Source organism: Bombina bombina, chromosome 6 (assembly GCF_027579735.1).
Source record: "Bombina bombina isolate aBomBom1 chromosome 6, aBomBom1.pri, whole genome shotgun sequence".
Classification (NCBI taxonomy): Eukaryota; Metazoa; Chordata; class Amphibia; order Anura; family Bombinatoridae; genus Bombina; species Bombina bombina.
Window position 1 is genome coordinate 118,789,633 of NC_069504.1, and position 12,601 is coordinate 118,802,233.

At 35.1% G+C, this 12,601-nt stretch overlaps 1 protein-coding gene across 1 annotated transcript in view; it reads right to left on the reverse strand.

Moving 5' to 3' along the window:
- Nucleotides 1-12,601, reverse strand: part of LOC128662698 (laminin subunit beta-4-like) — a 315,199-nt gene that overhangs the window by 256,266 nt on the left and 46,332 nt on the right. Inside the window, exon 3 of the mRNA XM_053716585.1 lies at nt 10,289-10,446. Within this exon, the coding sequence (XP_053572560.1) occupies nt 10,289-10,446 (158 nt within the window). The remainder of the gene's footprint in view (nt 1-10,288; nt 10,447-12,601) is intronic.

The following is a 12,601-nucleotide window of genomic DNA, read 5'->3' on the forward strand; positions in this document are numbered from 1 at the left end:
CAAATCTGAACTCCCATTTTAAAAGGATTAAGATAATCTGATTGGCTAATACAGATACACCCCTCTCTTGGTTTAACGAGACATACTGTTTATAACAATATAATAATCAAATGGCAACAATATTGGCAACATGTTTATAATTGAGCTACTTAAACTTTTAAATATTTGATAGATAGGATACAATAAATAACCAATGTAGAAACCGATACAAGTAGATACAGGATAGTGCATAATACCGTGAATGAATGAAATGTACAACTATACAAACACTATATGTATGACTGATATAAATACATGCATGGATACAGCTGATATATTTACAAGTGTATAAATATATAAAAACATAGGTGGAAATGAGTATAAAAACATAATGGAGATTATTCCCAGTAGTTAATCAGATCGTAGTCTGAATTAAGACCACTGGGATATTGGGTATTGAGTTTAAAAACCCAAAACATCTCACGTTTATTAAGTAGCTTAAGTCTGTTTGTGCCAGACTTTTGCGAGGAGACTTTCTCAATTACACACCACCTGAACGTACTCAGATCGCTATTATGTTTGGAAACAAAATGTTGTACAATACGTGATGTAGATTTACCTATGTGAATGGTAGAGAAATGTTCCCTTATTCTAGAGGACACGTCCCTAGTGGTGAGTCCAATGTATTGCAGATGGCAAGCATCACAGGTTATTAGATAGATTACAAATGTGCTGGTGCAGTTGTGACAACCATATATCTGGTAAGTCTCTCCAGTGACCATCGAATTGAATGTATTAGTAATTTGTGCATGGTCACATGGTTTGCACTTTCTGTGCCCACAACGAAACATGCCATGATGTAATAACCAGGAGCTTGTATGCCTAGGGAATTAATACCACTAACTATGGGACGACCCACCACATTGGTTAGACCTTTGTGCACCTTTGGCAGATGATGGAACAGAGGGACGCGAGGTGACTCAATGATAAGAAATTTAGCAGTATCAGAGTCAAGAAATCCCAATTCTATTCCATCATCTACCAAAGAACGAAGTTCACCTTGAAAACGAAAGGTGGGGTCATTAATAGGGCTAGAGATGAAGTTGACAGACTTGATAGGAATTTACTGTTGAGAGATAATTCATCTAACAAAAGAAAGTGTCACAAGGGTATCACCTTTGTAACTGAATATAGTGCTCAGTATGGTGAGATCTGCAAAATTGTTAAAAAACATTTTTCTTTACTTTATGCTGATGACAAACTGCAAAACACTGTTAAACAGGGCCTCAGATGCTCCTATCGTAAATGTAAGACTATTGGCAACATTGTATCACCCACTAAACTTACAAGTGTCAGCCCTAGGCATACAAGCTCCTGGTTATTACATCATGGCATGTTTCGTTGTGGGCACAGAAAGTGCAAACCATGTGACCATGCACAAATTACTAATACATTCAATTCGATGGTCACTGGAGAGACTTACCAGATATATGGTTGTCACAACTGCACCAGCACATTTGTAATCTATCTAATAACATGTGATGCTTGCCATCTGCAATACATTGGACTCACCACTAGGGACGTGTCCTCTAGAATAAGGGAACATTTCTCTACCATTCACATAGGTAAATCTACATCACGTATTGTACAACATTTTATTTCCAAACATAATAGCGATCTGAGTACGTTCAGGTGGTGTGTAATTGAGAAAGTCTCCTCGCAAAAGTCTGGCACAAACAGACTTAAGCTACTTAATAAACGTGAGATGTTTTGGGTTTTTAAACTCAATACCCAATATCCCAGTGGTCTTAATTCAGACTACGATCTGATTAACTACTGGGAATAATCTCCATTATGTTTTTATACTCATTTCCACCTATGTTTTTATATATTTATACACTTGTAAATATATCAGCTGTATCCATGCATGTATTTATATCAGTCATACATATAGTGTTTGTATAGTTGTACATTTCATTCATTCACGGTATTATGCACTATCCTGTAGCTACTTGTATCGGTTTCTACATTGGTTATTTATTGTATCCTATCTATCAAATATTTAAAAGTTTAAGTAGCTCAATTATAACCATGTTGCCAATATTGTTGCCATTTGATTATTATATTGTTATAAACAGTATGTCTCTTTAAACCAAGAGAGGGGTGTATCTGTATTAGCCAATCAGATTATCTTAATCCTTTTAAAATGGGAGTTCAGATTTGTAACTATTAGGCTATGACTACGGCCCTTCTTGGCCAAAACGCGTAAGCCTGTTGCTTACCCCTCTCGTATTATCTGTTCCCCCCCTGGGATCTATTGTTCCTGTTTTTATGGATTTTTCAAATAAAAGTTACTTTTTATACATTTCATCCTTGGCAACCTTTTGTACTTCTGTCTGCCTACCCACCACCGTCTAAGGATTCCTCCACGGGGCTGCATTGGATCGCGGACCTACTCCTCCCCTATTGATGACGTACCTCTGCTGCGTATGGTAGCGTAACAAGCCCTTGATCGTTTGGTAACGGTGGATGCAGGTGTGATCGTTTGGGCGTCCTCTGTTCCTTTGGAAGCGAACCAGTTTAACAGAGTTGCAGGCGCTTACGGGGTAAGAGGTGACAGTTAAATCCTCCCCTGTTTGTTGCGACGCCGCTCGACTCACCTTTACTTTGCTTGCTTGCTGGCTTGTTTATATGAGGATGGCTTTCTAGTCTCTGGGAGTTGTGTGTGAGTAAGTACTGCTCAGACTTTGCAATTCAGGCTCCTGGTAGCCTGACTTCACGCTATCCGCTACTCTGCTTTGCTGTTTAACTCTTTTGAAATTGTTATATGGCTGTAAATACATATATACACATATATAGACAGTCAACCAGAGCTCTGAGGAATCGATATCCCGACGTGCGTTAATTTCAATTGTGCTCAAGCGATCACATTTACTTTCAACTTGTAATAGGAGCGCTACATCCAATGCACACAAACAACTGCAATAAGCCCCTTTTTGCTTGCACATAACTGTTAGCGTGCCACTTGTAATCTGGCCCTTAATATAATTAAAAAATGCATCTACATATTGTTGTCAGGCTAAGTTTTGCTTCGAATATATAATAATATTGAGCATTCATTTACTGCTTAATATCCCTTTAAAGATGGTAACACAATACATAATTATATTATATAGGATGTGAGAAGACCATGTGACACCGAGGGTTGCAGACACAACAAATTCAAATGTATAATATTGTACACGTTACCAAACCCCCCCCCCAAAAAAAAACCCTCTAGATTTTATTTCTTTATAATTTCTGATAACATCTAAATTCTGTATACTGCATCACAATATATATATATATATATATATATATATATATATATATATATATATATATATATATATAGTTTATTTAAGAAAAGTACAATAAAACAGCATTTTAATATGTAATGGCACATCAAAAAATCTATAAATTACTATCAACACATTTTGTTTAGTTTTTACCATACTGAGTTTAAGGATTAATACTTTTTCCCCAAAAACTAATATTTTAGGGGGAAAAATTACTAATACAAAGTTACATTAAACTTAAAAATATTCCACTTTGACTCAAATTCATAGGCAAATAGAACCTATTTGCATATAATATTTCTTTCTGTGACAGTTAATTCTGTCAAATTGTGGTTGATCCAAATGTTTCAAATTTCTTTCCTGATATTGGAAAAAATAACAAAGTGATAACAATTTTTCAGAGTCAAAGCGGAGATTGTTAAAAATGTGGGTATGATATAAAAATAAATCTGAGCAACTGCTGATTGCAACTTCTGGATTTCCTGGTCATGTGTTGAGTTTTCTTGAGTTTCCATGCAAATATCTGTCCAGCCTACTGCCAAGAAAATACAATAGCACTGAATGTAGGTTTAATTAATCTAAACTATATATAGATACATGCTGTATATCTAAAATTGTGTTTATGGCGGTTTCAGAGTTGGCAGTTCGGTAAAAAAAGTTAGAGCCGAATAAAAACCCACAGACGTAGGCATTTTGGGTCATTTGCTATTGTAGACATTTGGTAAATCAGTACAAATAAACAGAAACTATTTTTCTAATATCTAGCAATTTTTTTAGCAACTTAATTTATTTTAAATAGATAATAAATAGATAGTTTGCAGCTGCTGGAGTCTTGGAAAGTTAAATAGATAATATAAACTCCATGTTGCCTGCAATATTTTAAATAAAGGGACAACGCTGATTATTACATGCATCTTATTTCACAGTTATGGACTATACAGATTTCTGTTAAATTGCTACAGAACATTATAACTTGTACACATGAGCAAAAAACGGTGTTGTTTATTTTTTAACCCTTTGGCTACTACGAAGGGTTGCTTTATTTCTTTACATTTTGCAACTGCAAAACTGCCTTATCAACATTATAAAATAATGTTTTAATGTTCTAGCTTTACAATACTCTTCTTAGAGTTCAGAATTTTGAGTTACAGAAACATGCCATACTTATCTGGTGGTCATTAAAATCACTCACCTTACCAATTAACTAAATCGCATACTTGTCCTACTTTACCAATGACATGCCCGTACATGCGAAATTTAGAAATCCCAGTATGCACTAAGTAAAAGACACACACACACACACACACACATACATACAGTCCTATGCACACACACAAACACACATAGACACATACACTTGCATACATATAATCACATGCACACACACATACATACAGTCCTATGCACACACACAAACACACATAGACACATACACTTGCATACATAAAATCACATGCACACACACACATACAGTTCTGTGCACACACATACATAAAGTCCTATGCACACACACAAACACACATAGACACATACACTTGCATACATACAATCACATGCACACACACATACAGTTCTGTGCACACACATACATAAAGTCCTATGCACACACACAAACACACATAGACACATACACTTGCATACATACAATCAAATGCACACACACATATACATACAGTCTTATGCACACACACAAACACACATAGACACATACACTTGCATACATACAATCACATGCACACACACACACATACAGTTCTGTGCACACACATACATAAAGTCCTATGCACACACACAAACACACATAGACACATACACTTGCATACATACAATCACATGCACATACATACAGTTCTGTGCACACACACAAACACATATAGACACATACACTTGCATACATACAATCACATGCACACACACATATATATACAGTTCTGCGCACACACACACAAGCACATATAGACACATACACTTACATACATATAATCACATGCACACACACATATATACAGTTCTGTGCACACACAAACACATATAGACACATACACTTGCATACATACAATCACATGCACACACACACATACAGTTCTGTGCACACACACAAACATACATAGGCACATACATTTGCATACATACAATCACATGCACACACATACATACAGTTCTGTGCACACACACAAACAGATATAGACACATACACTTGCATACATACAATCACATGCACACACACACATACAGTTCTGTGCACACACACAAACATACATAGGCACATGCACTTGCATAAATACAATCACATGCACACACACATATACAGTCCTGTGCACATCCACAAACACACATAGACACACACACAAACACATACAATCCCATGCACACACACACATACTGTACATACATACACACAAATAAATAAATTGATGGATTATAGGTAAACAAAACAGTATAGTTTAAACTCTCAGTTAAAAAAGAAACTCAAATATTTGTTTAATAAATAAATAAAATGCAAATTAAATTTAAAAGTTAAGACAATCTTAAGCAAAACATGTGTAGCGCAATCCAAGTACATTAAATTCAGTAATTAAATTACTATTCAGGGATGCATACAACCTACACTAACCTTTCCTACCTCCATTGCTTTCCCTTGAACCCCTTAGAATGTAAGCCTATGAGCCCAGCTGTTTGCAGATCACCCTCATAAGAGCCGACTACAACAGTGCAACTCTCGGCAGGGCCCTCTACCCATTTGATCCCTATAAATGTTATCCTGTATACTGACTATATTTATAGGGCTGCGGAATCTGTTAGCACTATACAAATACCTGCTAATAATAATAATTAAATGTTATGCAGACTCATATGTTTATCGCTAGTACCGTAGTTTTTCAAATTCATACCATTTGCATTGCAATACAGTTTCACTGTTTTTCTATTTCCAATGATTTCATCTAAATTTGTCATTGGATGCATTCTACACATATGAAATGTAATAGATAATTAGTTTTTGATCAAATGATCTTGTTTAAAGACAGTATATTTAACACACACACAGTCCTTTTAATTAAACCAGTGAAGACCACCTGGCAGCTCACAGGCCCATTTTTGAGTGTCTTGTCAAAACAGAGGGCCAGATTACGAGTGGAGAAGTAAGATCTTTGTGCTCGTCGGGTTGCACTCATTTTATGAGTTGAAAGTAAACTGATAACCCAAAGAGCCCAAAAATCCAAAGTTAGAATATTGCATGCACGTTCACGTATTCCCCCATGGAAGTCAATGTAGAAAAAAGTGGAAAAAAAACCCAATTTCGTGCAAACACAATCACATATTCTCATGTGCGCTAACCTGACATGAAAAAAATAATATTTCACATTCCAATGTTCTGCACATAGCAGAATATTTTCTTTTTTTACATAAATACATATTTCTTCATATATCTGATGGTATTTTGGTACAATGTATATCTATACCTATATATATAGATAATTATATATAGGTATAGATAGATATGGTTTATAGCACCCCACCGAGTTGCTCAGGTGCTCTCATTATAGTACATTGGAAGTGTGTATAAAGCCAGAGAGGCTCATTCTTAAATGCATAGCTAAAGCAGGAATGTTTCAGCCCAGAAAGGCAGCACATTGCAGTGTTAAGACCAGTCAACATTGGGACACCTTGTAAGTTGGTGACTGTCTTAAGCAAAATATAGCCATATTATGTGACTAAGATCCCAATTTTAAAATATGAGCTTAGGTTATTTTTTGCATTATTTTAAATGCTTTGATAATATAGAAGTGGATAAGCGGCAATATTCTATTTTGTGTAATTATTTGGTCGGTTGCCTGCACCCCTAAGAAGTAATATAAATAAAATAATTTTGTAAGGTGTGCTGATTTGCATTTGCATTTCTATTTTGGTATAGATACGCAGATATATATATATATATATATATATATATATATATATATATATATATATACAGTATATATGAATATCTATTTAAAAATACATAGAACATATTCTGCTACGCGTAAAACATTGAAATGTGAAATATTATCAGTAAATACATAGTTAAAACTTTTATCAAAAACCAATATTGCATAAATATGCTTTTACATGTTTTCATTTACTTAACGGCAAAAGACTCCAATGCACTTACATATACGTCTATATACAGGGAGTGCAGAATTATTAGGCAAATGAGTATTTTGACCACATCATCCTCTTTATGCATGTTGTCTTACTCCAAGCTGTATAGGCTCAAAAGCCTACTACCAATTAAGCATATTAGGTGATGTGCATCTCTGTGCATCTCTGTAATGAGAAGGGGTGTGGTCTAATGATATCAACACCCTATATCAGATGTGCATAATTATTAGGCAACTTCCTTTCCTTTGGCAAAATGGGTCAAAAGAAGGACTTGACAGGCTCAGAAAAGTCAAAAATAGTGAGATATCTTGCAGAGGGATGCAGCACTCTTAAAATTGCAAAGCTTCTGAAGCGTGATCATCGAACAATCAAGCGTTTCATTCAAAATAGTCAACAGGGTCGCAAGAAGCGTGTGGAAAAACCAAGGCGCAAAATAACTGCCCATGAACTGAGAAAAGTCAAGCGTGCAGCTGCCAAGATGCCACTTGCCACCAGTTTGGCCATATTTCAGAGCTGCAACATCACTGGAGTGCCCAAAAGCACAAGGTGTGCAATACTCAGAGACATGGCCAAGGTAAGAAAGGCTGAAAGACGACCACCACTGAACAAGACACACAAGCTGAAACGTCAAGACTGGGCCAAGAAATATCTCAAGACTGATTTTTCTAAGGTTTTATGGACTGATGAAATGAGAGTGAGTCTTGATGGGCCAGATGGATGGGCCCGTGGCTGGATTGGTAAAGGGCAGAGAGCTCCAGTCCGACTCAGACGCCAGCAAGGTGGAGGTGGAGTACTGGTTTGGGCTGGTATCATCAAAGATGAGCTTGTGGGGCCTTTTCGGGTTGAGGATGGAGTCAAGCTCAACTCCCAGTCCTACTGCCAGTTTCTGGAAGACACCTTCTTCAAGCAGTGGTACAGGAAGAAGTCTGCATCCTTCAAGAAAAACATGATTTTCATGCAGGACAATGCTCCATCACACGCGTCCAAGTACTCCACAGCGTGGCTGGCAAGAAAGAAGAAATCTAATGACATGGCCTCCTTGTTCACCTAATCTGAACCCCATTGAGAACCTGTGGTCCATCATCAAATGTGAGATTTACAAGGAGGGAAAACAGTACACCTCTCTGAACAGTGTCTGGGAGGCTGTGGTTGCTGCTGCACGCAATGTTGATGGTGAACAGATCAAAACACTGACAGAATCCATGGATGGCAGGCTTTTGAGTGTCCTTGCAAAGAAAGGTGGCTATATTGGTCACTGATTTGTTTTTGTTTTGTTTTTGAATGTCAGAAATGTATATTTGTGAATGTTGAGATGTTATATTGGTTTCACTGGTAAAAATAAATAATTGAAATGGGTATATATTTGTTTTTTGTTAAGTTGCCTAATAATTATGCACAGTAATAGTCACCTGCACACACAGATATCCCCCTAAAATAGCTATAACTAAAAACAAACTAAAAACTACTTCCAAAACTATTCAGCTTTGATATTAATGAGTTTTTTGGGTTCATTGAGAACATGGTTGTTGTTCAATAATAAAATTAATCCTCAAAAATACAACTTGCCTAATAATTCTGCACTCCCTGTATGTATAGATATATTTAAGTGTTTATATGTGTATATATGTCTGTAAATACATATATACACATATAAATACATAAATACATATGTACACACACACACACACATATATATATATATATATATATATATATATATACATGTACATTTGTAAACATGTTCATGTATGTATGTCTATGTCAAAGCCTTTTATAACTTTTGTGTGCATTATAATTTGTGATCGTGTTTATTTTTAACTCGAAATATGAGCAGTAAGCTCGACAAGTAAAAACCCTTGCGATATACCCCTTTTCGCTCAGGTGCAAAAGATTGTGCTCCACTCATAATCTAGCCCAGAGGAGGGAAAGAATAATGTGAACAAAGTGGCAGGGAGTGGGGGATGCAGCCACACAGCACAGTCTTATAGCTTTCAGCGTGCCACAGTGAGGCAGAAGTTTAGTGGTTGGTCAGTAGGGGTTGTGTGGCAGGATGGCAGGAGCGGCCATGCAGCGCACTCCTCCTTTAGCTTTGCAGCTCCCAACAAGGGCTAGATTACAAGTGGCACATTCGATTATGTTTTCACTCCCATGCTTACTGGGCTCAAAATAAAATGTTATTAATATTAATTTTAAATATTTTTATTAAAAAGTGTATACATTGATGGGGGTTTTTTGAGCATTTTTTTTAACCCTTACACTTTACATCAAGTCTCAAGTCGTGCTAAATATTCTAGCGCAGTTTGTGTGAATAATAGCTATAAATTTGGATGCGGTCCTTCTAAAATATTGACATGCAGCCCCCATATGCCAAGATGTTGGCCATCACTGTTTTAAACTATGAGATCTTATTTGGCACAGTAACTAGAATTTTACTAATGGTATACCATTTGCAATCGCTACTAAATTAAACTAATATTTGTTATTGCTATACTTAGTTAGTCTATTGAAAAGTGTTTACATAAACCATGGTTGAAATGCGTAATCCTTTTTTTATGTAAAAGCTATGGATTACCAATCAATTGTGCTCTATTTTAAACCCATTTGTAAATTTGACTGACTGACTATTTATCATTAGCTGTAAAACAGTGTCAACAAAAACCAGGATGTAGGGAGAGTAAAACTATATCCTAAAATGTATACACACATAACAGAATTAATCACCCACAATTTAATAAACTTGTGGTATCACACTAGAAAATATAACTAGCTACAGAAAATGCTTTGTTGAACATTAGTTATGATTAGAGTAATGGTGTTAATTAAATACTAACCTCCAGGTAGCTAATGATGCAGTACTTCTGAGGTTCATCAAGTCCACAAGTTGAAGAAGCCGTGAGTTGGTTACTTCTTCCCAATAGAAGATCCCCAATTGTAGGATGACACGAACCACTTTCACAAGTCTCCTGAGCTCTCAAAAGACTTATCAGTGCTTGTTAAGGAAAAAAAATCAACACTTAGAGTATAGGAAATTTTAAAGTTGCAATAACTATTTAATACTAAGAATTACAATCACTTAAAATTAACTAAATGTTAAAGAGATGAATACGCTATATTTTACTGTTATGATGTAGTAATTGGTTACAAAGGCAGATGAATGTAATGTACAGATACTAGAAGATAGAAATATAGACATATGGATGTATGGATTGGTGGATGCACAACTCCCGGGCTGCCCTTCAAACAATTTAGTATATGATGCAAACAAGAAGGCACTCTCCAGACTCATTAAATACTTTCTTTACTTAATGAATGTTTTATGAGGACAGAGGTAACCCCAAAAATGTTTTAAAATTATTTAATAAGTCCAGAAAGCATTTTATTGTTTGGATCATAGATAGATAGATAAATATTTCAAAATATATATATACAAACGTTTCTAAAGTATTGGCATATTTGTCTTCTATCATATCACCCTCTCTCTCTTCTATTCTTAAAGGACATGAAACCCAAAATATCTCTTTCATTATTGAAATAGAGAATACAATTTAAAAAAAAAGTTTTAAGTTTACTTAAATGATCAAATTTGCTTATTATTCTTTGTTAAAGAGATATCTAGATAGGCAGCGTACACATGTCTGAAACACTACATGACAGGAAATAGTGCTACTATCTAGTGCTCTTGCTAATGTATAATGTTGCAAAACAGCTGCCATATTGTGAAGCAAACAGATGCACCCACCTGAACTTACCTTCCTGCTATTCAACAAAGGATAACAAGAAAACAAAGAAAAATTGACAATAGAAGCAAATAAAAACACTGACAATAGAAGCAAATAAAAACACTGTTCCTATTTGAATCAGGAAAGACATATTTTGGGTTTTATGTCCCTTTAATGATGTGTACTACAAAAAGAATCATGGAATCAAAACTAGTTAAATATATAATTTGGATATATTATTTGCTATTAGAAGCAGATCATCATATGTGTTTCAGACAGATTAACATACAAGTATCTCTCTTGCTATTTGTTACAACAAAGGCAATGCTGCATCCTTAAATCCCTAAAATAATTAAGGAGGCTAGATCATGCAATTAATCTGTAGAATATTTAAAATTGGAACTATTTGGTTAAACTGAATGCAGTGCCCTACAATAACATTTGCTTTTTCCAAACATTTTTTTTTTTCTGTAATCGTATCCCGTGATGAATATATATATAAGAATTTCACTTTGAAATGTGATGCTAGATTAACCATCATCACAAGCTAAAAATAAACATATTTAAAAGATCTGGTTTAGGAAGAAACCAAATGTAATGAAAGTAAATACTAAAATAAGTGTTTATTAGTATTATGTAGTTTCCGGTCATTTACATTTCTCTTTTCAATTTAAATTTAACTCTGTTTGTTGTTGTAAAACCAATAATGTGACAGCTTTTAAAAGAATATAAACAGATTTAACAAGATGAAGCAATTTGATTCAATGTTGTAAAAAATAGTCCAATGCTACACCTGGAGGCAAATACTTTCAGGTTGTCTATGAATTCCCCTGCAGGCTTCATCCTTTCTGGACGGGTCCTGTCTTGTGCACTAAAAGTTAACTGTAGACTTTAAGGTTTCACATGTCATTTGACACTGGCAGCAATTGTTCAGATAAACCTTAAGATGCGAGAAATCTTATCACATACAAATGAAAACATCAGTTACTTCTTTTGTAATGCTCGTCGCTGACACAAAGCCATGTCATACGCTTTGGAGATACTTTCACTGTTGATGTGAATAACTAAAGTAGTCAGTATGTAGAGAACTTGATCTTCTAAGCATTTGTTTTTTTAAATGAATCATAAAAATGAATGTCTGTGTGTAGTGTGTGTGTGTGTACACGTCATATTAGTACTCAGAATTTAACTCTCTCTGTGCTGAACTGTTTCACACTCCTGTGCTAGAGATGGTTTTAGTTGTTTGGCATTTTTACAAAATCAGCGCATATAAATCATACTTAATTTCAGCAGACCAAACTTTTTTTGGAACATAACTTAAGGTTGCAGAAATATTAATATGGAAAAAACACCACCATAATAATGACATGACATTATTTTTTGTTATTTTATATGGCATGTATGGTAAATAACAGCATGGGAATC